The sequence below is a fragment of the Euwallacea similis genome, chromosome 4 (assembly GCF_039881205.1).
Source record: "Euwallacea similis isolate ESF13 chromosome 4, ESF131.1, whole genome shotgun sequence".
Classification (NCBI taxonomy): domain Eukaryota; kingdom Metazoa; phylum Arthropoda; class Insecta; order Coleoptera; family Curculionidae; genus Euwallacea; species Euwallacea similis.
In genome coordinates, this window is record NC_089612.1 from 7,327,248 (window position 1) to 7,354,078 (window position 26,831).

The window sequence follows — 26,831 nt, forward strand, 5'->3', positions numbered from 1 at the left end:
AAGATGCAAGAAAAAAAATTTGGACAAAATTAATGTCCTTATATGTAACTTGACCCCAGATATTGCAGCTGCAATAAGGACTCATGTGAGAAGGGAATATGAGCCCAACTACCAATTTTATGGTTTATAAGAGACCAAGCAACACTTCCTTATAAAACATTTCAGTTTCTTACAATGTTGTACACAAATTGTTGAAAAATTTTAGGTGACTGGATAATATACACCTTGCTTACTAATTTTCTGGAATGGTTAGGAAATTATTTTTTCAATTGATTTCTGATTAAGATATTTTGAAAATTTTTGTTTATTCACCCTTTCAGTTACAACAAATATTTTCAACACAATACAACAGTAGTTTTATCATCATATACTGAGATTATAAAACTCTTCAACTAGTTGAGACAAATCTAACATTCCACTGTCAAATCCTATTTTGCTACTATTCAAGAAAGTTTATTTCTCATTTATCTATAAGGGATAATCATTTTAAAAAACTTTCAAATAGAACTGTAGGCACAGGACTTGGATTAAACCATTTGTTATTTATAATCAAATCAAAACTCTTCATTGCCCAAATGTTCCAAAGCATCACAACATCAAACAAAAAGTAAAAGTAAAAATGAACATAATGTAAACTAGGTTCCTGCTACAAATTTTCACAGTATTCCTTAACATCATACAATAATTTATCTAAAAGGTAGCTTTCGAGGTGCTTTTTAAATGGTTTCTTGGATTTGGTGGATTTAAGATTATTTAGTAATTTTTTTTTACGTAATTTTACATATAAACAGTAGGTATTTCTCTGAAATAAGATGGAATAAACATATCTCTGTTATATCAAGTACTAGGATCATGTATATTTAGATGCTGTGAAAATTTCATGAAGTGTTTTTTTACAAATAGAACTGAGCAAAAGTCAGGTATGCAAAGAAGTGGTAGTATTTTGTCTTTGTGAGAAAATAGTTTACATGAGTTCAGTAAGAATATATTTTTAATTATACATTTTTGAATATGAAAATTTTGCCACAAAAAACAATCCTGTAGTTGTAGTGGCATGAAAGAATGTGTAGTATACCTGCAAACAGTGATTAAGTCGTGGATATAAGATGAATAGCAAGTATGTTGCCTTGAAGAAGACTCTAAGATGAGCTCTGTGGTTTAGATCTAACTTGACTGCATTTAATTTGTATTTTTCTTTTTTTTATGTAGGATTGATAAAAACAAATTTTACCAAAAATATAAAATTGGTCAAAACTTCAAAATCTGAAATGTTTCAAAAATTATGTATGCATTTTGTATTATGTATGTGGAAAAATGATTAATATTCTTTTTATTAGTTTCTGCTTCAAATATATTGTAGGATGCAGTAATATCCTAGGGAACATCATCAATTTCTAACATAAAGTCTCAAAACTATAACTCCTTTGCCCTCACTAAGTCAAAATCAATTAATCCAAACCGTCCTATTCTATTTTCTAAGCCTTTTTCTTGTTTCCTTCTCCTTATAGCGGCATTAGCAATACCGATCCTCTTCATAATTTTGACCAGTATACATTTCCCGAAGATTACATTAAGTCTGTTCAGTCCACGTATTTGGATTACTTTTGGTCGTCAATCTTAGCGTATTTAAACTAGAAATAAATAATGCGTCAAACGAGCACTTATTGTATTATTCCGTGACATCATAATTCTCAGCTTATAGCCTCAGACCAATGTCGAATTTAGGGAAGACATCGCCTCGAATGTTAATAATTTGACAGATAAATAGAGTAACAACCGTCCGAGAATATACGCAACGAATAACTTTCGATTTCCTACTAATTTAAGTGATTCCAACTAGAAAGGCTGTTGATATAAGATCACGCCAACAGTGCTCTCCAACCACCGATGGTTGGTGGTTGGTTGAATCTGTCAACGTTGACGACAATATGTAAATACAAGAATGCAATCAATTAAACCAAAAACAAACAAAAACACTTTAAGTGCAAAATTAACATAATTCTTTATTTGGTATTTATTTTTTCAGTGATTGTTGAATCTCCTCTAAAGTTTTTCCTTTAGTCTCAGGCACCCATTTTAGTGTCAGAAAAGAAGATACAAAGCATGACATGGCAAAGAAGAAAAATGGACAGTACAACCCGATCAAATCGACTAACATATGGAATAGATAAGAAGTGATCAGTATTGTTACCCCAAAAACACTCATCAATATGCCTAAACCTTTACACTTTATACTAGCAGAAAAAAGTTCTCCTAACATTAAAGTTGGTATAACACTTAATCCTATAGAAAAAGTGACTACGAAGGTCATCATACCAGCCAATGGAATCCAATTAACGCTTTGCAAATTGGCCATTTCGAATTGTTCTAAGAAGAAGTAGATGGACATACAGAGAAGGACCATTCCTGATGTGAGCAATGACAGGAAATAAGATGGTCTTCTTCCATATTTAGCTACTGCTATGCTGCAAACCAGATTGGCGATCCACACCGAACCTGAATAGATCATTGCAGAATATTGGGGACCAAAGTTCCCTCCAGCCTTTTGGAATATTGACTGAGTATAGGTTGCAAATACAGAAACTCCAGAAAGTTGTTGTGAAACTCTTAGAAAAATACCAGCTCTTAATGCTCGTCTATTGCTAATAATCTTAATTAAATCAAGCCAAGTGGCACTTTCTGAATTCTGGCGCTTTACATCCGCTTTTGTGCGTTGAAACTCATTTTCTACATCTGGAAGTCGTTGAAACCACTGTATGCTGGTTTTTGCCTCTTCCAACTTCTCATCTTTGATGAGTTGATAGGGGGATTCTGGCAGAAGCAGCATTAGCATTGCCATTACAATGGGGATCCCTACGCATATGTAGACAGTCTCTTGAACATCGAAAAAGCTTCCTGAAGCATTGAATATAGTTAGTGACGCTCAGTGAAGTTTCACAATATTTACCGATAGTAGCTACAAAGAACTGTCCTCCGTACGATGCAAAAGTGGGCAGGTTTCCGCAGAAATCTCTCACCACTGGAACAGTGATTTCCCCGACATATGGGGGAATAGCACCAAATACTATGGCATCTGCTGTACCTGCAATGAACCTCGCTATGTAAAATTCCCATTTGGTTCTTGCGAAAAATACTATTATCCATACTATAGTTTGAGGCACTGTAAGCAAAATTATGGACTTTTTACGACCTAAGTATTCTGAGATGCGAAAGAAGATCACACTCATAACGATCATTCCTGTAATGATGCCATTAGAACTGAAAAAAAAAATCTAGGATGAAAGCTTACCTAATGAATGGAAAATTATGAAGAAAGATGTATCTTTCTCGGTTATGTCGTACCTCACTTTATTCTTAACGATCATTGGAGAAAAGGGAGAACTCCATGTAAAGTGAATTCCTGCAGAAAAAGTCCCAAGAGAAACTGTAACGATTTTACCTGTATAGAAACAGTTGATGTGCTTACAAACTTGAACCTTACCAACGAGAATAGCTAGGACTTGTGGAAAACGTTTTCCTTCATATCGCTTTTCTCCTTTAAACTCTATGGCCATCGCTGGAAGATATATGCGATCAAGATATACTAAATAGGTTTCACATCCTAATAGTCTCGTGGTGTCAGATCTCTTTATGTTTCTATTTGTTACTGCTAACTATCCTAAATTTTAGTCAGTAAATTTTCAGCAAATATGTACACTAATTTTTATAGGATTACTCTTCAGTTTATCTTGACCTATAAAATCATTGTGTTAAATATCACTAGCTCAAATAATATGACACTAAAAATCAACAGAAAGCTTTATGGGATTGCATTGAATACAATCACGTATGTTCCTTTATGAGATTGACTGGCTTAGGTTGGAGGTAGCACATGAAAGGGAAGATTTAGGGTATTGGGCAAAATTAGAACAACTATATAAAATTTCAAAAAAAAAATATATATTGAATGCAACAATGATCATATTTTATTTACAACGCATTTTGTTCATGAGGGTACTATTTGTTTATTTTCGATGAGTTTTAGTACTTATGATGTGAGATATAAACAAATTTTTAAAATGTGTGCGACAACATTAAAGCAACTTGATAGTAAATTTAATTTAATATTTGAATTTCACTCGATTTCGTAGTGGATGTTTAATTTAAATTGCCTCGTAGTATTCATTATTCATTAGACTTTAAAAGAAACATTTTTGAGTCCGGCAAATGGCGCAAATAGATAACAGAAGCTCTTGATGTGGAAAAAGACATTGTTTCAAAAATAATTAAACATTTTCAAATTCCAGGATGTGCAGTGAATTGAAAGTTTGGTGGAGAGCTGTTAAAAACCTCTAAAATATACTGATCAATGCATCAAGCGCACTAGTTTAGAAAATCTAAGACAGAAAACCGCATTTTGGCCTTATTGGATACAACAGTTTGCAAGTAAGATGTCCAGCGAAAAAACCTTTTCTTAAAGAAATGGAAATGCAAGGATGATGTTTACAACACGTCATCTTAGCTGAACTTCACGTGATTGAAAAAAAGTGATTTTGCGACGAATTAAAATTTGGTGTTTTTGGAAGATTCACAATGAATAAGACATTTTGCAGAAAAAAAATCAAACCCACATACATCAATATTACTGTAAAACATGATAGAGCCAGCATAATAGTTTGGGGTGGCTTCTCGACTTATAGAATGGGTCCTTTGTATAAAGTGACTGGAACTATGAATATATGTATATGGGTATATAGATATTTTGGAAAATATTATTCTTCCTTTTGCAGAGTGGGAGATGCCACTTAGATTCATATACCAGCATAATAATTACCCTAAGCATACCGTTAAAATTATAACGAAATATTCCCTTTTTAAAATGGCCGGCTCAGGCTCCAGACTTGAATCTCATAGGTAATCTATGGGAGATCCTGGAAAAAGGATTCGTCGCCGAGAAATAAATAGCCACCGGTTGTTCGAAGAAGTGCAGATAGCTTGGAGTTCAATAGATGATGGTATAATTAATAATCTAATTTCTTCCATGCCACAGAGATGCCAGAAAGTAATCAATAATAAGAGATACGGGACAAAACATTAGTTCTGATAGTGTTATTTTGGTTTTATAAGAAATTGTCCACCACTCGCTCTAATTTTGTCCTATACTGTAGGTCAGTCTTGGCTGGATGATTGAATGCATGTGTAGCAATTGCTTTAAAAAATACCTCAAATCATTCTTCGCAAAACATAGTCAAATTTGTCGATGTATTTTGAAATTACGAGACTAAACGTGACTCAAAAACACTAAACACTCGTTTGGGACGACAACCATTATTAACTGTTTGTTTTAAGATTTATTTTATTTGGCATTTTTTTTATGGAATCTTTTACCTACATTAGAATATGAAAATGCAAACAGAACTTGATTAAATTCAGTATAAACAAATTAACACGTGGTTTATCGTCTCGTCGTCACACGGGAGCGATGCGTTTTGTCAAGAAGGCTTTGGAAACAAAATAATAACGATTCAGTTATCAGTGTTATTGGAATCTGCGTGTTTAGTCCCGTTTCGTTTGCAAAAAATATCAAAATTTGAAAGAAAATATGGAAAAATTTATACGTGCTTCAAGGTCAATTAAATAAAAACGTGATGAACGTTCGCACGAGATTGTGCCGGGTTAAAAACAAGTAAAAATTACACTTTTAAAATTCGATTTTATTTGACAATTTCGGGAATAATGTGTCGTTTACCTTCGGGTCTCCGAAGTCGTACGATCAACGAGCGTCATACCTGCATAAAGCTTAAATTGAATTTCAGTAAAAGTTTAGATTATTTAGAAGAAAAAATTCTAGCTATTCGTTTTCGCTATTCAAATTTGGAACGCAGATATCTCGGGAACACCAGAAGCAATTACCTTGAAAGATATCTTAAATTGTACGTATTAATGCGCTCTACAACACTATACAAACCGCTTGGCTCCATCTATTTCATTTAACGAGATACGGAGTCACATAACAATTGTCCATTTTCACTATTCAAATTTGGAATGCCTATATCTCGAGAATGCTAGAAAAGATTGCCTTGAAAGATATTTCATATTGTTTGTCTTGATGCGCTCTATAATACCACATAAATCGCTTAGTTCCTTTTATTTTGGTTAATAGAATAAATTAAGGATTCTTGCGCTACGAAGCAGCTCTAATTCGAGTTCTGTGGCGATATATAGGTATTCAGATTTTGTATAGAAACCGTGGATAATGTATAAATGGACCTGCCTCGCCTTGCAGTAGTTTCCCAATTTCTCATATTAAATCCAAGGAATTAGATATAAAAAAATCTCCTTTTAAAGATATATTATTGAATAACTTAAGTTTTAACTAAAATGAAATTCAACTTAACTTTAGTTTAGCTTTGTACGTTTGCTACAAGTAGGTAAATACCAGTTGTTTAACTACTTGTACAGTGTCACTTAATAGTTAAATGAAATTATTGATGACCATTTTACACTACACTTGTATTACAGTATTGTTCTCAGAGAAGACTCGGCTTCCTAAAGAAATCTATGTTACGCCCATGTAAATCACCATTTTTTTCGTAATATACCCGACATGGTGAGATTTAGTGCTCATTATTCTTATATACAGTAAATATGGTTCTGAATAAGCTATATTGATACACTGAGAAAAACGTATTAGTACGTATGTAATTTCTTTGCTTAAATGCTAAAACCGTGTTTATCGGCTGAAAATTGCCGTACAGGAGGTACGACTTAATAAAACATTTACCGCAATGAAAGAGTAAATACCCATATACCGTAAATTCCCTTCACCATTCTGTCATGATTTGGTTCAGTCATCAAATATACAATTACAGAGGCACTATTTGAAGCTTTACCGTTCAGCCTTACTTAGTTAAATGTATGTTTTAAAGTAAATGGTACCTGCCTGAGATGTTTGAGAACAATTCGTAAATCTGTACTATAGTCAGTCTACAAAACGGCAGATTCATCTATAAACACATAGGTGTGAAGACCCAATATGAAAATCGTCACAAAATTCTAATTAAACGAAATTGCATTCTTATTTCGCAAATTTTAATAGAAAATCTATTTGATACGGCAAAAATCCCTAATTTACTCTAATAAATACTTTTTACAACCTCGACAAGCACAAATTGCCTTCACCATTCTGTCATGATTTTATCCGTTTGTCGAATATACATCTACAAAAATATTATTTAAAGATTTATCATTGATTGTCATTTAGTTCAATGCGTTTTTTAAGGAAATGATGTCTGGTTGAGATGAAGTAGAAGTACCTACTATACAGAATGTGTCTTAACAGTACAATGTAATTAAGGGTAATGATTGGTTGGTATGCGCTTTATAGTTTTCTTCGAAATTTAAATTTTACACCTTTGTTTTATTTATAAAAGAAAGGAGATCTTTTCATATTTTAACTTCAGCTAATGGTGAAGATCCTTGCTCGCAGAGACTCATAGGTGTTGGCTCTATAAGGAAGAACCTCATTGCCTTGCAAATAAAATTGTGAAAAGAAAACTAATACTGAACTAAGAATAAATCCAATTAACCTCATAACCAATGGATGCGTCTTTCAAGACATCTCTATGGTCTCCCAATCCTTAATATTAATTAAAAGCCCCTATTTTCTAATTTCAACTTCATAGTCTACATTCGATTGACATTGACAGATTTCAGCACTAGTAGCTGTCAGAGCAGAAACCAAAATAGTTAAATGTAGGATAATTTTTTAATATTCAAAAATAAGAATTCAAATAATGTATATTTAATGGCAAATTAGTTTATTAGATGGAGTTTTTCTAATAAAAAGAGAATAATGAAGTGAACGACCAGCAGTACTTAATTGCTACCTAACAGAACATGGCACAATCTTTCACCCAAGAAATATTTGAGCTAAAACCCCTTATAAAATCAATAGAAATAAAGTTCTGTACGCAAAATAGAAATGGTGTGAAACAAATCACTGCATTAATAACTGAGTGAGTAGCATCTGTAATCCTATATCATTTTCGAAGAGTATATTACTGCTATTTGCTGCAAACTTTCATTGAGAGCAATATAAATACATATAGGGTTCTTCTGAGGTTCTTTCAATAAGATCCTATAAATTTGAGAATGTTACAATGTATTGAGGAACACTAATTTAGAATTTAGGCCAGGGTTTCTTGATCTTCTTAATGAGGAGGAGTACTCAAGGGGAAACCATTTTTCATTGTTTCATAGATGGTGTTTCATTAGTAGTAGAAAATAAAAGAATATATTATAATAATAGAAGAAAGGAAGAAAGCATAGAATGGTTGTAATGCAGTGTTCTGTAAATCATTTTGAAGAATTGATAATGTAAGTGTTACTGAATTTTTCAGTGAAGTTGGGAAAACTTAAGACATACCCCCAGATTTTTATTGAACAATTTTAGACATGGGGATTTTACTCAATAAACAAACCTCATATGATACTGAAATGTTTTTTTTTTTTTTTAGATATGTATATCTAAGGCAATATTTTATATTTTTTATTTCCTACTATTCTCTGTTTCTGTGGTTAGAGAAAGAATTGGATTTATTCTTCTCTCTGAATCTCTATTTTACTTAGTTCATACTCTGAATCATATTATGGATAATACTTGAGAACATAATTATTATAAATTTTACTTCACCCAAATTTTTATTTTCTTTTTACAGAGAAAATGAAATAATTTTGTACTACTGTTATGGAGAATTGCCTGCTATAGTTAAGAGAATTCCATGGATTTCAGATAGTGGTAAAAATATTCAGGCTGCTTGTTTTGACCCATCTGCCACATGGCTTTTAGTTGTTTGTAAGTAATTTAACTTATTTGAGTGTAGAAACTTATGTGTTTTAGAAAATTTAAGTAGATGTAAGATGGGATATATTCTTTAAGGTCTCGACAGTTCCTTATATATTATCCCAGCGCTATATATTGTGGACAAAAAACAAAAAATAGACTGTAAGTGGTCTTTAAATGATATAACTTCATTTCCAAAGGCATCTTCAACTCAAAATGCATTGCCCACATGTTGTGTTTGGTGGCAAACCCTGGAATGCAATCAAAATGCTTTAATAGGCTTTGATTCAGGTAAAATATTGTTAGTGAGTTTAACTGATGGCCGGGTATTAGGAGGCTGTGATGTTCCTGAAGCCATAAATAAGTTGCATATTTGTCTGGACAGTGTAAAAGAGAGTGTGTCATTGCTTGTAAGTTGTAGACTTCAACAATTTAAATGTTTTTGTGACTTAATCCCAACATTTAGATTAATGGAGAAACTGAACGCCAATGGAGATTGGTTGTAGAGCAGCATTCCAATGGCTATACTTGGCCTGCAGAGAATGCAAGCACAAATGTTGAGGAACCAGTGAAATCCAGATTTTACACTCTGACACAAATTGGGGTTGACAAATTAGTATCTTTAAAGTAACCATTCTAATTATATATATGTAAAGTCCTTTTAAGCAATTCATGCTTTCTAGGCAAAAATTAGTTGTTCGGAAAGATAACCAAAATGAAACAACCACTAGTGATTCCTCTTTTTCTGAGTTAGCCACATCTGGCACAATTGGGTCAGATTTGGATACTTCCTCATGCCAGTCTACTATGTCTTGTGATTTTAACCAGTTCTATGCCCACTCTTCTAACAAATCAGAAACAAATTCCATCAAATTCAGTGAAGATTCACAGACATGCCCAGAACCACAGCTAATGCCACAATTTGTGGATACGTTTTTTACACCTCAAGCTTGCAGAAATCGAAACTTTTTTTCTGCTTTATATCGCCCTACAGGATTATTAACTGTATGTTACCGATATCTTCTTTGTTACTGTTGTAACTAATAAAATAAATTTCAGATTCATGCAGCCGATTTCGAAACTGCTCCAGTGTTTGTTTACAGGATATTGCCAAGGACCCATTCCTTAGTCTTAACTGATAATCTCATTTTTACTTTAAATCGGGATATTAACGTAATTTCAGTTATAAGTTGCCAATTATCTGAATCGAGATTAGAAGGAGAAACAGTATGTTTACCTTGCAAAACCATTTGATTGGTATTACGATTTTAGTGTTGTAGGAATTTAACGAAGATTCTTTGGTTGCCCAATTCATGATCGATAATGAAGAGATTATTGACTTTTTTAAGGTGGTTGATATGTCTGTTGATATAGCCCCGCACAAAATGAATATTAACGTAAAATTGTTAAATCTTAAGAAAAGTGATACATCGTTTTTAAGGCCAACTATAGACACTTGCGTGATAGTTACCACTAAAACTGTTTATAAGATTTTTGTGAGGTAATATTGAACATTTTTAGAACGATTTTTGTTTTAAAATTGGTGCTAATTTTAGACATCACCCAGTTCAAAGGTTTATAGACTACATAACTGAAGAAAATGATCTTGAAAAGGCTGAGAAACTCTCCAGTGTATTTAATTTAAATTTGCAACAACTGTTAGAGCATTGTGGGGACCTGATGATATCTCGCGGCTCGTTCCACTCAGGTAATTCATCAATTTCCTGCATTACTCATGTTCATTTCGTTCGCTTTAGGGATAATTCTTTACAAACAAGCAAAAGTCCATCTGCTTAAACGAGTCTTAAAATTGGCAGTATCTGCCGATTGTAAAACCCTCTTGAAATTTGTGCATTTGTGTCTGAGCGCTAGCCGAATAGACATGAATTTAACTACTCGAATACATATTGGTAACGTGGCCATAATGGCTTATGTGGAACTGTTACTTCGAAGTTGCAGTAGTGAGCAAGTTAGGGCTAATAACACTAAAGATTTCATGTAAGTTGTTTATTTTAGTTTTTCCATTAAGTATTTAGAACTTTTGTACTAAAAGATGGAGTTAAAAGAAGTATTTTATACAAAGCTAATTTAAATAATAGGAATCCCCAAAACTCTGCTAAAATATTTCTACTATGCTATTTCTTATTAACCAAAGCTAAGCATAAAATTTATAAGGAACATTTTTAGGAATTTCCTGGTACATGAATCTCACTTCGACCCCATTTTGGCTGTGAATATGACTTGCCAGGCGGGTCATTGGAATGTCGTAAATCTCCTATCAAAATCTAGAGGGTTGCAACCGGAAACCGTTGTCGCTTTTAGCAAAATACTCCAGAACGATTTTTTCCCGAAATCGTCCAATATAGATTTTCTGTATGCTCTATCTGAGCCTACTCTAACTCAGAGTTTGTTGATATTACCTCATAGTTCACAGGTACAAACCTCATAAGAACTTGTTTTTTGTATTGTCACAGCTGGATTTTAGATAATTTTTCAATATATCCGTGATAATGTGAATTCGTTCCCAATTGAAATTCTTAAAAGACTTACCCTCCAATTGGATCCTAGTCAACCATGTGCAATACCATTTTTGAGGGCAATATACCAGAGTAACAAAGGTAGCTCTGCAACGGACACCAACGTAGATTCGTTGGATTTTGAAACTGTAGATGGTTGTAGTGTTGTGATGAAAGATTTGGTTGAAACATTCCTTTATGTGATATTAAGCTTAACTGGGAGAATTTCTAAAATAAGGTTAGTTCATTACTATTTTTATAAGTAATCATAGATGTACTTACCTCGGTTTGTGTTCAGTTTTGATTTAGATTTACTGCAGATTAATATAGCAGATTTAAGGGAAGACGATAATAACATTATAAATAGATTACCAGATTTAAAATTGTTGAGTTGTGGATATGAGCATGCAGCAGTCATTAGGAACAGTTGCGTGTATACTATGGGAGTTGCCACTTCTGGGTGTTTAGGTATTGGAAGGTAATTTTCGATAAGAATGTTTTTAAACTTAAAATTCACATAGGAACAGGCCCTATGTTGACAAATACCAGCGGCCCCCGACTGGTAAACACTCTTCATGATCTCAAAGCGACGCCCCTTTCTGTGAGTTGCGGTAGGAAGCATACTTTGTGTGCAACGGATTGTGGTGTAAGCTTACATCCTATTCATTATAATAAAATTTTTGAGTTGCAATGATTCAGGTCTTCGCGTGGGGCTCGAATAGTCACGGACAGTTAGGCCTAGGTCCCCATTTGCAAGAAACTCCATATCCTCAGTTGATTACTAGCATCGCGCATTTGAAAATTGTAGATATTTGTGCCGGTAAACGCCCATCAGTTGAATAGATTGATACCAGACTAATATAACTTTTTAAGGTCAATATCACAATTTGGCACTGACGTGCTCTGGAAAAGTATACAGTTGGGGTTGGGGCATCCACGGCCAATTGGGGCATGGTTGCACGGACAATGAATATTATCCCAGAGAAGTAAAGTTCAATTGTTTGGTGAAGCAAGTGGCTGCAGGTGAGTGTCGATTTTTCCTGCGTTTTCTCTTACGGACTATTAAGCCTAACGTTCACTGGGGACATGTCTGATCGAACCAGAATTCGTTGCATTTTTTATCAATATGTCTATTGGTAGCGGGGTGAGACTGTTTTTTTTCATTTTTTAGCTACATTAAATCCAGTTTGCTCTAATTCAACGGTTTTCAAACTGTGGGACGTATCTTAAAAACGACTTGGGTAATATGCGCTCGCTTTGAGGCACATAGCCCTTCTAAGTTCAGTTCTATGTTCTCGAGATGGTGAATCTTTAGATGACTATCTTTCACCTACGTCACAAAATTCAACTTGTACGTCTGCAGTTAAGAATTAAGAAAAGATGAGGCCTACAATTGCATTTTACGTCCAATCTTACTAAAACTCTCTTATGCTATATGCTATGTGGGAGACTCAGTATAATACCTTAATTGCAGGACATGCTCATAGCCTTATCTTGACTTGTGATGGGAAAATATATGGTTTCGGCTCGAATATCTTCGCCCAACTCGAAAACAACTGTACCGTCGAGCCGAAAAGGTGTACGCGCCCTACATGGATCGTAATTTTACCTGACATTTACGTGCCTGTGGAAAAGATTACCTCCTCATATTTCCATAATGTAATTGCATCGAAATTAATCTGACTCCACGAAGTTAAAATAGGTTTGTGCAGATGGCGATTACCGCGGATCAGAAAGTGTTCATGTGGGGTGCCAGTCCAGAAGAAGTTAGATGTTTCCAGCAAAAATTCAGCCCGAAGGGGAATAACGGTGTAGTAAATTCACTGACTGAGTCGTGGAGATCTAGCGTTCAGATGTATCATTCCCAGACTAGAAGGCCTATTAGGCAAATATCTGTTGGTAAGAATATCTTTCTTATATTACTAAAATGCACCGCACTTGAAGACTTTTACCTTTCTTTAGAACTAATATAACTTTGATTGATGATATAGGTTATCGACATTGTGCCATTCTGGACCAAGGTCGAATTTTATGGGGGAAAAACAAGGAGGAAGAATTGTGTCAGCCCAACCTCCGGGATCCTTATGAAGGTGTAATGAGCCATAGATTTTCCCATGTGTCTTGTGGATTAGACTATACAATGGCCATTGACCAAAACGGTCAAGTTCTGGCATGGGGAACGCCCGCTATGATTGAGGTAAGTATATAGATACACAAAGAAAATATACATACATTTATTCTTAATAATTAATTTTTTCTGGAAATTCAAGAAATGCAGTGTAGAAAAGTCTATGCTAAATACCTGAAAACGAAAACATTATTCGAAAATGTAAAAACCCGCCGTTTCGTGATGTAAATAGAGTTACAATATCTATTTGTTATTAAGAGTAGAAAGCAATATAATATTGTCACCCGATCATAAAACGTAGACGTCAAAACTATGATATAAGTTGGAATTGTATATAGCTATCTAAATCAACGTGTTATAACATTTTCGCTGAGTCCTTCGTTTTGAGGTTCCAGAATTTATTTTCCCACTTTATAGAACTTTTTCTTTCAGACAATCTTAGGCGTTTCAATGGATATCATCAGAAAAAAACAAGACGAACGAGCAATTATATTCAAGGGTACAAGACGTTCCTTCAGAACGTCTCACGCTCACCCAATTTCAAACAATTTGCCCATCGAAATTTCAGTGCTCCCTTCGATGGCATTTACCTTCAATCAAGTCTCCTACAAGACTTTACTGAACAACAAATATATTCCGTATGAAATTTTGCTTTTAGATAACAAAAATCCAGTCACTTTCTTCAGAGAACAGACAATAACTGGGCGATTGGATTTTAGTCACATTTACAACGTCCCCGCTTTGAAGTTCACCCAAAAATCCGTGCATTACTCCTTTCAAAATTTCGTAGAGTTATATGACGTTGAAGACATTCTGAAAAAGAGCATAGATTACCGTAATTACCAAGCTGCAAGTAAAGTGGCACTACTCCATGGGCACTATGTTGACAGTCTTGGGTTCACTATTGAAGCGTTTAAACTGCATATAAATGAAACTGGAATAGAATTACAGTCACTGTTTACTTGTAAAGACTCATATGACGTGAAGGAGAAAGAGCAAGGGATAGAAATAATAGTGAAGAGCATTAGGAATGAGTTAGACAAAGAGAAAACAAGTAGTTGCACGAGTCCTGCACGGGTTTTAAGCTCCAGTTCATCTTTGGATAGTTTGAAGCATTTCGGGGAAGAAGGTGGACGAGAAAGTCCCTGTGAAGCAGATTCACGTCATGACCTAAGTAAGAGTGACTCATCGCAAGCTGTAACTCAAGATCTTAAGTTGTATGAAAATTATAAGGGTCTGTTGCTAGAGAAGAGTGTAATTCAGCAGGAACTGCAAATAAAAAACAAACAAGCGAAAGAGATCTTAGACTTGGCTTCGCATATCGTCGAGTTTTATATAGAAAAAATCTATATCTCCGAAAATCACATTTTGATGCAAAATATCCTGTTAAAGTGTATTGAATTTTGGCTGTCGCACAACTTGCCTATTGTAGTTCTTGAGAATATTTTGGTGAAGAACTTGGACAAGTACTTTTATCCGTTGTCAATTCTGCTATTTTGCAAGAATTTCGACGAGGCGGACGTGATTCTAACCAAAGAAGAGGACGTGGTGCAAATCTCCTCGTCGCGGTTTTTAAAAGAATTTTCTACCAAATTTTGCTTACATTTGTGTTCAAAGGTTTTAGAGAATGCTAACAAGTCCTAGGCAGTAACAAATTGCATTTTTGACCTATACCAGGTGTTGCTGAAAGGTCATGGTTACTCCAATTTTTTTTGCAATTTTGAAAACATGCAACTATAGTTTTTCGCAACGATTTTGGGTTAACACAATTTTAACATACTACATTAAAAATAATTAGTTTCCGTTTAAAAATAGTAGAAAAATTTGGCAGAAACCACTTTTCAAGAATATCTGGTTTAGAGAATAGCAATGATTTTTTTGTATGAGGCAAGTCTTTGAAGTAAGGCACTTTGAAGATTCGCCCATGTGTACAGACGACACAATGTAGTTTCTATTAATAAATTTACAGGGTTTTTGTTTACTTGTTTGATTATTTTAATATCAGTAAACGGTGATATTTCTTCGATTTTAGTGCATATTATTATTTATTTGTCAATTTTAGTTTTTAATTATTTCATATTTAGATTAGAAAATTGTTATTTTTGTTGCCTGTTGCCATGTTAATAGCACGAATAATCAGCACTATTAGAACAAAATACTCTGTGTAGAATGAAATTTAGAGGCTTTTTGACAGTTCAATGAACTTTTAACTATATTGTTGAACAATTTTTTATGAACTGGTATAATTTATAAAAATAGTAATAGTCATTAGCAAATAATATGAAAGAAATTTCATCACATTTTCAATATATGAAGTGTTCCTTCATAAGTCATTATTTCTTTATTCATAATAATAATAAAGAGGGCAATTATTGACAGACTAAATTTGCAACTCAGCAACATTTCAATAAAAAACATGTAATAAATTAATCAAACACGTGTTATTTTTGTCAAAATATTTCAGGGCATATAATGACTGGATCTATATTTGTCCATAACATACGTAATATATCTAGGAACACTATGTTCACCTATTAAGTTTTCTATTTCTTCACAATTAATTTGACGAAAAAACGCATCTTCAAGAAGGCTCTCGTTGCTTTAAAAATAATATTAACGTTTAATAATTTGAGATGCCGTAGAGAAGAACATCATCTTAAATTGATTGAAATATTGTAGCAGAGTATGATATATGGTACACCCAAGATAAAGATGTCCTTCCTTAAGCTTTGTGTTCTTCTCTTGTAATTTTATCAATATGACACCCTTCCCACTTATAACTCAACTCAACCCAAATTTTTTTATGAGAAAAACAGCTTAAATACAAAAGTAATGAGGTGGAGACGAGGTATAGGTTGAACACAATTTTTAATACAAAGGGTGACTGAAAATAGTGCTATAGGATTCAAGTTTTTTTATTTTAAAGAGAAAACCATTTACATTATGGTATTTTTAGATTTCTTACAAATGTTGTGACATTGACTCCGATTTTCAATCCCTTTCGAAATATTAATATTTGAAGTAGACTTATGTGGTTGATTATTTGTAAACCACCTTACATTGTTGTAATCACCGATTTTAACTCAAATAGCTCTTATAAAGCAAAAAAAAACAGGTAAAGAAATCAAAGTTTTTTTGGTAAACTTTCACTTTGTCAAATTTACCAACAGAAATTAGGAACAATCTTGACAACCATCTAAAAAGCAGATTAAATACCTAAAGAATAGTAAAAGGTTTTAAACTTGTTTTTCAAATAGCAATAGATAAAATCTGCAAATATTCACCAATGATTTTCTAAATTTCTGGAAAGGTTACTTTGTTCCAATTGTTTTTTTTTACGGACAAAACATTTTAAAATAAGCTGTATTTTTCATTTGTGAATGGATGACCCAAAAAATATGCTATTAGAATATACAAAAAACTTAACATAAATGACGAATATCATAAATAATAAACCTAGTCAAATTAAACAAATTTTCAATGACTAAACCACCAAGTAGTTTTTAGTATTGAAACAAACACATTTACACATCCTCTAAAGATGGTATCTTAACCTCATCCAAGCAATCTTCAAACTGAAATTGATTAATATTCTCTTGGTAAAAGTTGTTAGTATGGACAAACTGCTGTGCTGGAATTTCTTCAAAATCAAAGCTCATATCCGTGTGATTAACAGAAGGAGGTGGAGTACTAGTCCTAACCCAATTGCTTAGAATTTTGTAAACAGTTTCCTGGTCTAAGCATTGAGAGTATGGCAGGAAGTCTTCAAATGGAGTGTCAAACTGCAACATTAAGCATTTGTAAATTTAAATTTGGGATGTTTCTATGGTGACATTACATGTTTGAAGGAGAAAATGTTTTCAGGATTGATTTCCAAACTTTCGGCTGGAAATGGAAGGCTACTTTTCTGAACACTCGTATTGTCTTTGACTGGAAAATTAAACTGCTGCTTTTTCTGAACAGTATTTGATGGCGTATTACAATTCACTTTTCTATCCACAAAAGGCAAACGTGTGGTTTGGAGAATGTTGCTGCTTGGTTTGCGTTGGGCAGTTCTTTCCAAATCTTCAATCATATTGAATTTAGATAAATATTCTCGTTTGGTTAAATTAAAATTTCATATTTTAGCATTGAACTGTAGATGTCTTAGTGGAAATGGCATACTTACTTTCAAGATTGAAAACTCCTGCAGTTGGGGAAACAAAATGACTCATCTTGAAGGTTTGACCGTATTCTCCCTTTGCAGTAAATACAGGTAAGTGTAAAGTAGAGGAAAATAAGTAAGACCTCTCAAGAAATTAATATATCTAAGGTTGAAATTTATATGGGTAGATCTGAGTCTTTCCTCTTTTCTCCTCAGTTTTATGACTTAAAAAAATGTTATTTTCAATTTGTATCTTTTGCCCTTTTTCGACGGTTGTGCTGTGATAAGGCTAGATTTAAAGGTTTCTTTTCTGTTTACAATGTAAATGAGTTATTTTTATGGCGGGCCGTGAATGTGACACATAGCATCATTTTAACTTTTAATGTAGCTGGTGCTGGTTAGACGTTAAGTACTACACCTTGTACACCTGTTAACACTCACCAAATATTCCAATTTGCAAATTATTCAAAAGAAACTAAATCCCTTTTCCGTTTTGGTATTAAATTTATTTCAAATTTCAAATGATTTGGAACAATAAATAGACCAGTACAAAACCAAAACAAATAGTCTGTCAATTTTAGAGATTGACAGATGATTCAGTTGATACATGTATTCATGGTTGCGGTGAACGCCGCATTCATGTGTGTATTCATGGTTGCGGGTATGGTCTTTTTGAAGATTTGTACAGAACTTTTCAATTCCGTTATTTTTCGCTCTTATGTTGTTTTTGAATTGAGAAAGTGGACACCAATCTCGACTGCCCACTTAGAAAAAAAAACAATTTTGAAGAGAAAAAAGGCACGCTGATTACGAATTCTTTAAGACAGAATTCTCTAGAAACTAAAGACGCTGACTCGAACGCATAAGCATAACTTATTTTTGCAAACCGCTTTTTTCAAAAGTTGTCCTCTCTTTACTTTTAATTTTGAGGTGCTAATTAATTTGCCTCGCGCCGGAGATTTAGTTTGTCTGATGTTATAGTTAATTTCTACGGTTCACAAGCTTCGCAGCAATCAAATGTGCTTTTCATTAAGATTTTCAACTAAACGCGACGAGAAATCTTCAAAGGCGACCTGGGAAACCGTGTGACTGGTCGTAGCATTATTTTTATGCTTTGCATATTGCATTTTGTCTAACTTTCTGTTATTGTATAGAACAGTAGGGTCCATATTCGACTAGCTTTACTTCTGAAGTTTTCATGAACTGTTAATCTGCTTTTCCTCGCGATCGCCGTAAAGTTCAAAATTTTACATTTATTTTTGTTTCCTCCAAAGTTTAGAAGGATTACTAATTCAAAGATGTTTCCCGTGCCTAGCTACGTTCCCTGTTTCTTTTTCCAAGTCTCCTAATTGAAGGGAAATTGTTTACATCGCACAGCAACCCCGTAGAAGACAAGTTTTAAATTTGTGTTTTCATAGGTATCGCATTGGGAACCCCGAGAAACATGTAACCAGCATCCCTTATTCCTTTTAAGCTTCCTCTAAACTTAAATTAAAAGATCTTTGGGGTCATTTTGATCAACATAAGTCTCAACCTCAGATCACATATTATGCGAAACGGCTCAGTGCGGCAATATCCTTTCACACGATTTTATGGCGTTCGATAACAGAGTTAAGCGGAACTATCGTTTTTTAATGTCGTTGGTGTAGACATGAACCGACTTTTTAAGGAAATTGTATAAGGTCATAATGCGCATCGAGCTGATTAATTTAAGTTATATTTTACTGCAATTGTTCCATATATTCCCGAGATATCGATTGTTAAATTTCGAAAATTGGCAAAAAGTATGTATCTCCACCATTTTGAAATTTTCAGAGAAATTTAGAAATATTTGCTAAACCTATTTAATAAAGTAGGATAAATCCTATGTTAATCTTGAATACCTTAATTGAGGTCCTGAATCCTTAGGAAACATTTTTAGGGAACTTTCTTTCCCAGAACTTTCAAAATCGTAAAAAATAAGTACTAATGTAATCGTGTATCTCAGAACCCAAAAGATGCTAATTGCTTTATATGTTATCGAATATAGGGGTTTAAAATTGGCAAAATGTGGATACCTCTTTTTGAAAATTGTATGATTTTCAACACACTTTATATTATATGTTATTTTTTTCTCGATGGCGGTAGCCAATTCGTTCTTCCGCTAGAGAACCTTATATGTACATGTATTCTCTGAATTTTAAAAAATACACATTTTGAGCATGCACACTATTCTATAAATAATTTTGAAGAATATTTTATGAGTATCTACGTGCATATATTGAAATCTTTTTGAGTATAGCTAGAGTATTCCTATAGTCAACAAAAATTTTGTAAGAATATAAGCAATGGAAAATTTGAGAATTATTAAAAGGACCCTTGTAATTTACTTTGTACTCACCCTCGTATGAAATGAAAAATGAACATCGTTGAATTGTCAATATCAATATTGTCATTGGTTGCAGCGCGAGTATGCGTCAGTTGTCAGTTTCAATTGTCAGTGTCAGTTGTGTTTTGCGTTTACTTGGAAGAATACGGAATTTTTAGGTTGCAGTACACAAATTTCCAAAATTTCTCAAAAATAACTAAAAAGCAAGTTTTATGCTGCCGGCACATACATCTACACTTTTTTAGTTTAAATATTTATTTAAACAGGGATATGACCAGTTCGATTAATTGCAGATTTGCGATTTTTGCCATTTTTACCGTAAGTCTACACGTTCACCTTTAAATAGCCGAATATCCTATTTCCGAAATTTTGTCACCATCAGAATTTCAAAATTAAGCTTAAAACACTCATTAATACATTAACAAACACTACTAAATTTTTTTGGTTCAGAGAAAACACATATGTCTCTTATCTCACAAAATATATCATTTCCTTGCATGTTAGATCTGAAAAAGTTGCATTTTCCTTTCTCTCTGTGCTGTTTTTTTAATTTTAATTAATTATTATTTGCAGATAACATGTATGTTTTACAAACCAACCGACAGCGAAGCTGTGCAATTAACTCAGCAAAACTTTGATAATATTCTAGGTTGGTATTCTATTGCCTTGTAAAACTGATAAACACAAATATTCCCATGTTTTACCATAATTTTCACTGTCTTTTTTAGCCTCAAATGAATTAGTTTTTATAAATTTCTATGCCGATTGGTGTAAGTTTAGTAACATACTGATGCCTATCTTTGATGAGTCAGCTGCGACTGTAGCCAAAGAATTTTCTGAAGTAGGAAAAGTTGTTATGGGTAAAGTTGATTGTGATAAGGAGGGTTCTATTGCAACTAGGTATGTAGGAAGAATTATTTACCTCTTAATGTGATGTTAATCCTTCCAGGTTCCATATCAAAAAATACCCAACATTGAAAATCATTAGAAATGGACAACCAACAAAAAAAGAGTACCGAGGGCAAAGATCTGTGGAGGCTTTCACTAATTTTATTAAGAAAGAGTTAGAGGATCCTGTTAATGAGTTTAAGGAGATTAGTGAATTAGGGAAGCTAGAGTCAGACAAAAGGATAATTATTGGTAAATACTTTGTAACTTATTAATAAGTAATTTAAAAATTTATTATTATCATTTTAATTTGTTTTTGTTGGTAAACTAGAATTTGTCCTTGTTGCATCATTGTTAATGGATATAATAGATATAGCATTGGGTATTACAGCATATATACATGCTTTACCCATACAGTTCATTCAATATTGCTCATCACATCCTCATTATTTTAAATGATTTAAAAGAAAGCTGATATGTTTAATTGATTATAGTATTCCACTAAGGGTTTTGTCTAGTAAGGGAACTGCATAGATATGAAGAGATCTACCCTATTTTGATTTGGATATTAGTAAAAATGATTTTTTACCACACCCCTGTACTTTCCAGTCTATCATGGTCATACTTAAATTTAAGTAGGTAAATTGATTTGGATATTTGAGGATTTTTAATGGTTATATCTCTAAAGTGCTTCTAATCCAAGGGCATCTTGTAGCTTGAGAAACAGGTATTTTATAATTTATTCCTAAGCACTCATGAGCAAACTAAGTAGGTACTTGATATTTTCTAATTTTCAAGAGTTGATAAATTAGTTATTTCTGTTAGTTAATCGTGGATTTGTTTTTGGAATTGAAAGGTTATTGTCTGGCTTATTGTAATGCAATATTAAGCCTAATAAACTAGTTAAAATTATCATATAAATTTGAAATAAGTGTTAATATGTCTAATCACAGTAAAAGAATGGTTAGGCTTATTTCCCATAGGTGACACTGTATTAACCAACTTAAATATTTGGAAATTTTATGTATTTTTCCAAACCTTTGCCAACCTATACTAAACTAACATGTTATTACTTGATGGGTTACTATTATATTACTAATGGTGTACCTTCAATCATTGTCAATGTATGATAACATAAAACTTGCATTTTGTCTATTAAGAACTTGTGTCTTAATGTACAATTAAGATTCTGACACCACATCTTCTTACAGGTTACTTTGATAGGAAAGACCAACCAGAATACAATATATTCAGAAGAGTTGCAGGCAATTTAAAAGACGATTGTCAGTTCCATGTAGGATTTGATGAAGCGTCTCGTCAAATGCATCCTCCAGGGAGCCCTATTATTGTCTTCAGGCCTGATAAAGATAGGTCTACTGACACAGACGAGACCTACCCAGGCAGTCTTGCCAATTTCGACGAGTTGCATGTTTGGGCTCAAGTAAAGCGTTTTTTGTTTGCTTTAGAGTTTTTTATATTTCTGATCTTGTTAGGACAAATGTGTACCCTTAATTAGGGAAATTACTTTTGAGAATGCGGAGGAATTAACGGAGGAAGGACTGCCGTTTTTGATATTGTTTCATACTGCGGATGACAAGGAAAATATTAAGAAGTTCCACGATATTGTTAAAAACGAGCTCATGTCAGAAAAACGTAGGTAAAGCATAAAAAAAATTTCAAATGCTAAGCGTTCTTTAAAATTTTACAGAGTCAATAAACTTTTTAACCGCTGACGGCCACAAATTCGCTCATCCACTGCACCATTTGGGAAAAAGTGAACAAGACTTACCGCTAATTGCCATAGATAGTTTTAGGCATATGTATCTCTTCCCAAAATATGAGGATATGGAAATTCCCGGGAAACTTAAGCAGTATCTGCAAGATCTCTACTCAGGTAAGGCCACGTTCTGTAAGAAAAGGTTAATGGAGTAACTTTCCGTTTCAGGCAAGCTACATAGAGAGTTCCATCATGGGCCTGATTCTGACACTGAGACGGAGAAACAGGATAGACCGACAAACCCACCAGAAAGCACGTTTAAAAAGTTAGCTCCGTCAAAAAATAGGTACACGTTATTGAGAGATGAATTGTAAAAATGAAATTTTTCGGAATAAAACTAGATAAACATGTATTTTTTGGGGGTGTTTTTCGTATTTATTAGAAGCACCCCAAAAAAGAAAAGAATTACAAACAAGGGAGAAGGGCAACACATTTTATCATTTTCACATTACTGATATTATTGATTTTTATTGAGCCCGTAATCACATTTATTTGAGAGTTTTGTTAGTGCAAATTGTAAATTCCTGTCATTTCGTGTATCTAAGTATTTTTAATGTGAAAAATGTGATGTTTTTATATACTTCATTCAGTTTAGTTGTATATATTTATATTTTCAATTTGGCATTAAAACGAAGTTGTTCATAGTTTCAATCGGCTGTATTTATTTATTGAAAAGAATCAAAATAGTCTATGGTTCAACGAGAGACGTTTTCTGCAACGGAGAGGGTGGTATACTGAACGAAGTAAAGTTTAGTGCGCGCGTATCACTTTCTATTATACCTCTGATGATGTCCTTAGGAGCGAAACCTAGGTAATGTACCTAGTAAAAAGACATTTTAAACTTAAAGAGTTTGAACTTAATTCTGTGCTTACATCTCAAAAGAGTTCACCGATAAAAGACATTTTTTATGCATCAAAATAATTTTTTTCAAGTCAAAATATTTAAAATGTTAATTTTGAGATTTGGAAATAAAGAGGAAAATTACCTTTCAAATTTCTTTTTAAATTTATTTTCATCCCAGCGAAATTTCCATGTTTTTAACACCCTTTTTTGGGTAAATCACAGTAGGAAATAATCATTTATGGCGAAGCCAAAATCTTGGATGTTTCCACAAAAAGTTCAGCTGATACCTACACGTGATTTCTTCCAACACGCACGAGCGATGTGCATAGATTTTCGGACGTGTATGCATACCTGTTTTGAATGTCTGATGAAGCCAACAAGTAGAAACATATCTTGTTGGTTGGCCAAATCGATTGCTTTTGCGAATATGCTACAAATTCATTTTTTTAAAATTTAGGTTGATCCACACGAAATCTTCCATGTTTCTAACAGTATCAATGTCACGAAAGAAGGTCTTGAAGAATAACACTTTAATACCTACACTCACGTATTAACAAAAGAATCAACTACAAAATAATTTAGAGGCATTGAGCTCTTGTGAAATAATCGAACTATATTAGTTATTCTGTTCTTATTTTTATTTATTAAATAAAAGAAACATACAATAAAGACATACAGTAAGTCCTAAAAGAAAGTCGACAGTGAAACTGAAACATGTTTAAGATAAACTGTTTTAGATATTTTTCTACAAAACTATGGGAGATATTTGGATTACTCTTCTTTATTTTATTTCATTTTCAACAAAATTTCTATAATATACAGTTGTACGAATACTACAATGGAATGTTCCAGTATATACTCATTATGTTATTGTAACATCGGTCACTTTGAGGAAAGATTTTTCATTGTATAAAAATAAATGGTTCAGTAGATGTTAAGATTTAGTTGTTAACACTGAAAATGTAGAGAAATAAAGCTTTAGAATCAAAGATTTCTAACATTCTAACGCAGTATAGAATTTGGCACCAAGAAAAAACAGTATGCAACAGTTGAAAATTCATAAATTTATTGATTATTATGCCCAACTTTAATTTGTTTTTCCACTTTCTTAGTTCTATTACGTCAACAACCAACATACATTCCATCTGTATGGAAATAATTGACTGGATTACACATAAAGACAGTAATTTAAATTAAAATTGTGCACCTTGATTCAAAAGTACTTTGACAAACTTCAGGTGTTGATTTATGTATTATTTTAAGGTGGGAAATGCTGCACAAAGATACCGGGTGTTATAGGTTTATTTAAAAAAATACCAAGCTATTGATTTCTGTGAAAACTATCATCAACTTCGTTGTTTTTTTATGAGCACCATTTTGGATTTTTACATTTTAGAATCCAACTTTTTTTAATTAAGATTATTAAAGACGATTATAAGAGATGCCCGAAAGGTTTTCTCCACTTCCAAGCCCTGTTCTATGTCTTCTTAAATTCTGCTTTGATCTTAAAACGCCTCTTATTATTTTGGTTCTTAAAGTTGTGTTGATCTTTCTTCGCAGCTCAATAATGTCGGTGCATACAGATGTATAATTGAGGTGTTTTATAGTTTATCAAAAGTAATAATCTACTGGGGAAAGATCTGGTGAACGTGCCGGCTACCGTGTGTCTCCATAGTTTAAAATGACTCCACCGGAGATATTTCAGAAAATAATGGGTCATTCTCTTAACGTTATGTGGCGGAGCACCATCTTCTTGTAACCAAAGGTTATCTTTCTGAATACCGTTGTAGATATGTTTGCGATTCTCAATGACCGAGTTAGTGACATTCTCACAGTTAAGTTTTAAAAACAGGTCAGGTTATCCACCTTGTATATTAATTAAGTTTTTTCTTTCGGGGAAAACCAGAAATGTATCTTTAAAATTTAAACACTTCGAATCTTTTTGACGATACTGCAAAGAAAACGTTGTTTCTCCGGACTTTCAATTGTGAAAGAATGCTTATAGTTCGCTCTAAAGTTTGCCAAAATACCGACTTTTACATTACTATTATTAAGCAGTACTTGAAGAGGAGCGAAAACTACAACCAAATTCTGATCACAATAGAGGCACTACCTTGTAGAGATCACATGATATGCTTGACACGTAGGTAAGTAATTAGTAAACTATTTACAGGCTTGAGATGAAATTCTCTAAGGGATAGTACCTACCTATATAAGGAGATATGCTATAGATGAAAATATTTACAGGTTGTTTAAAAAAATAATTACAGTTAGTATGTCACTAATAGCACGAGAAAACACTAAGTATTTAGTCGATATGTAAATCATTAAGGTGAGCGTTTACACCAAAAATATTCTTTGCCCTAATTAAAGTTGTGGTGTTGAGAAAAAGTTCAATGTTTCAATTTTCTATCATTTAATTGTCTTCGTGTTCTGTAAATTTATTTCAGATCTTTCAATATTTTACCAAAATTTCAATCAGTTTAACTATCTATACTCCTCCTATGTTTAGTCAACCCCTGATTCCTGCCCAAAGTTTCGAAAATCTGCGCTCTCCTGCCATTACTCAATGGCTGGTTCCACAAGAACGGAGTATTTTCATACTCGTCCTCACTCTCCTCATCCACAACTATATTAAAATCGTCCTTATTTTTTACACTAGTAACACATTTCTCATTAAACCTATCATTCCGACACGTATAGTCCGGATTGCTGTGGCTCTTCTTCAGATTCACTCTATTTAAGATCTTTTCCGAGTCCAGTCCTAAGATTTCCAGGATTATTTTTGGGTTTTCCTGCACGTAGTGGCGTAGAAGCTCTTCTCCATTGGTCTGAGTTTCCTTGTCTTCCAATACAACTGAAGAAACGACCTTCGAACCCTGATTCCCATCCCAGCAAAACATTTCAGGAGGGTGAGAATTGCTTCGAGCTAACACCCCTGAAGAATGGTGAATATCGGTGATGTTCGGGTTCGAATGAGCTGAATAATGGACTGAGTTGTGCCCCGATGGTGGAGTGGCCATGTCTTGAAGAGCTTGGATTGCATTACGTACCTGGAAAATTGGACTGGAAAGTGCTGGTGAAATCTACAGCATAATGCCAATTTTTGCCCAAAGTTTAAAAGACATATAAGTTGAAAATGCAGATAATTGCTTGCCCGGACAAATTGGCATATCCTGTATTGAGCAGCGCTTATTATTGATAATCAAGTTATATTGCCCAAATGCTATTAAGTATTGCTCTATAAATGTAGATGTTGCTGTTTTTGGTAAAAGTAGTAAAAAATATAAATCTTATAAAATGCCAAAATGGGCCAAGAAGTAGAAACTCCTTAACAGTGTT

General features: G+C 33.4%; 5 protein-coding genes across 9 annotated transcripts in view; 2 read left to right on the forward strand and 3 right to left on the reverse strand.

Moving 5' to 3' along the window:
• Positions 1 to 1,983: 1,983 nt before the first annotated feature.
• On the reverse strand, positions 1,984 to 3,631 carry LOC136408434 (facilitated trehalose transporter Tret1-like). 4 transcript variants are annotated; one of them, XM_066389389.1, is made up of 4 exons: positions 3,482 to 3,631; positions 3,343 to 3,424; positions 2,948 to 3,258; positions 1,984 to 2,895 (listed from the first exon to the last, which is right to left on the reverse strand). In XM_066389389.1, the coding sequence occupies exons 1-4, from the start codon at positions 3,552 to 3,554 to the stop codon at positions 2,015 to 2,017; spliced, it is 1,347 nt and encodes a 448-aa protein (XP_066245486.1). In that variant the 5' UTR covers positions 3,555 to 3,631; the 3' UTR covers positions 1,984 to 2,014. The 4 variants fall into 4 exon arrangements, with proteins under 4 accessions (XP_066245486.1, XP_066245488.1, XP_066245487.1 ...); XM_066389391.1 differs by having other exon boundaries at positions 2,948 to 3,082; positions 3,290 to 3,424; XM_066389390.1 differs by having other exon boundaries at positions 2,948 to 3,160; positions 3,290 to 3,424.
• A 4,065-nt stretch (positions 3,632 to 7,696) lies between these two features.
• On the forward strand, positions 7,697 to 15,933 carry ca (claret). Its single transcript, XM_066389385.1, has 19 exons — positions 7,697 to 7,997; positions 8,700 to 8,836; positions 8,921 to 9,234; positions 9,291 to 9,451; positions 9,508 to 9,829; positions 9,884 to 10,051; positions 10,105 to 10,325; positions 10,381 to 10,532; positions 10,582 to 10,822; positions 11,012 to 11,258; positions 11,310 to 11,578; positions 11,639 to 11,808; positions 11,862 to 11,986; positions 12,040 to 12,160; positions 12,214 to 12,363; positions 12,815 to 12,999; positions 13,053 to 13,239; positions 13,332 to 13,537; positions 13,901 to 15,933. The coding sequence occupies exons 1-19, from the start codon at positions 7,879 to 7,881 to the stop codon at positions 15,110 to 15,112; spliced, it is 4,707 nt and encodes a 1,568-aa protein (XP_066245482.1). The 5' UTR covers positions 7,697 to 7,878; the 3' UTR covers positions 15,113 to 15,933.
• Positions 15,934 to 16,872: 939 nt separating this feature from the next.
• On the reverse strand, positions 16,873 to 18,042 carry LOC136408438 (uncharacterized). The gene is made up of 3 exons (XM_066389396.1): positions 17,637 to 18,042; positions 17,307 to 17,533; positions 16,873 to 17,250 (listed from the first exon to the last, which is right to left on the reverse strand). Exons 1-3 carry the CDS (start codon positions 17,680 to 17,682, stop codon positions 16,993 to 16,995), a joined length of 531 nt encoding a protein of 176 aa, XP_066245493.1. The 5' UTR covers positions 17,683 to 18,042; the 3' UTR covers positions 16,873 to 16,992.
• A 2,030-nt stretch (positions 18,043 to 20,072) lies between these two features.
• ERp44 (Endoplasmic reticulum protein 44) lies at positions 20,073 to 23,289 on the forward strand. Its single transcript, XM_066388903.1, has 8 exons — positions 20,073 to 20,298; positions 20,554 to 20,629; positions 20,709 to 20,880; positions 20,930 to 21,120; positions 22,080 to 22,309; positions 22,362 to 22,521; positions 22,577 to 22,762; positions 22,814 to 23,289. The coding sequence occupies exons 1-8, from the start codon at positions 20,251 to 20,253 to the stop codon at positions 22,957 to 22,959; spliced, it is 1,209 nt and encodes a 402-aa protein (XP_066245000.1). The 5' UTR covers positions 20,073 to 20,250; the 3' UTR covers positions 22,960 to 23,289.
• Positions 23,290 to 25,361: 2,072 nt separating this feature from the next.
• Positions 25,362 to 26,831, reverse strand: part of Elk (Eag-like K[+] channel) — a 115,875-nt gene continuing 114,405 nt past the window's right edge. The window contains exon 16 of one of the 2 annotated variants that reach the window (XM_066388902.1): positions 25,362 to 26,542. In XM_066388902.1, coding sequence (XP_066244999.1) covers positions 25,973 to 26,542 — 570 coding nt within the window. In that variant the 3' untranslated portion in view covers positions 25,362 to 25,972. The remainder of the gene's footprint in view (positions 26,543 to 26,831) is intronic. The other variant, XM_066388901.1, reaches the window with a different exon arrangement.

What these genes read in the sequence shown, in the direction of transcription:
- LOC136408434 (XM_066389388.1), bottom strand. Translation starts at nt 3,554, where the DNA reads ATGGCCATAGAGTTTAAAGGAGAAAAGCGATATGAAGGAAAACGTTTT. An exon ending in AGTCCTAGCTATTCTCGTTG is followed by an intron (nt 3,425 to 3,481) that starts GTAAGGTTCAAG and finishes AAATCGTTACAG; the next exon opens with TTTCTCTTGGGACTTTTTCT. An exon ending in GTTCTTTGTAGCTACTATCG is followed by an intron (nt 2,896 to 2,947) that starts GTAAATATTGTG and finishes TCAATGCTTCAG; the next exon opens with GAAGCTTTTTCGATGTTCAA.
- ca (XM_066389385.1), top strand. Translation starts at nt 7,879, where the DNA reads ATGGCACAATCTTTCACCCAAGAAATATTTGAGCTAAAACCCCTTATA. An exon ending in ATCACTGCATTAATAACTGA is followed by an intron (nt 7,998 to 8,699) that starts GTGAGTAGCATC and finishes TTCTTTTTACAG; the next exon opens with AGAAAATGAAATAATTTTGT. An exon ending in GAACGCCCGCTATGATTGAG is followed by an intron (nt 13,538 to 13,900) that starts GTAAGTATATAG and finishes TTTTTCTTTCAG; the next exon opens with ACAATCTTAGGCGTTTCAAT.
- LOC136408438 (XM_066389396.1), bottom strand. Translation starts at nt 17,682, where the DNA reads ATGAGTCATTTTGTTTCCCCAACTGCAGGAGTTTTCAATCTTGAAA. An exon ending in AGGAGTTTTCAATCTTGAAA is followed by an intron (nt 17,534 to 17,636) that starts GTAAGTATGCCA and finishes ATATGATTGAAG; the next exon opens with ATTTGGAAAGAACTGCCCAA. An exon ending in ACATTTTCTCCTTCAAACAT is followed by an intron (nt 17,251 to 17,306) that starts GTAATGTCACCA and finishes TTAATGTTGCAG; the next exon opens with TTTGACACTCCATTTGAAGA.
- ERp44 (XM_066388903.1), top strand. Translation starts at nt 20,251, where the DNA reads ATGACCAGTTCGATTAATTGCAGATTTGCGATTTTTGCCATTTTTACC. An exon ending in AGTTGCATGTTTGGGCTCAA is followed by an intron (nt 22,310 to 22,361) that starts GTAAAGCGTTTT and finishes TGATCTTGTTAG; the next exon opens with GACAAATGTGTACCCTTAAT. An exon ending in TCTGCAAGATCTCTACTCAG is followed by an intron (nt 22,763 to 22,813) that starts GTAAGGCCACGT and finishes TTTCCGTTTCAG; the next exon opens with GCAAGCTACATAGAGAGTTC.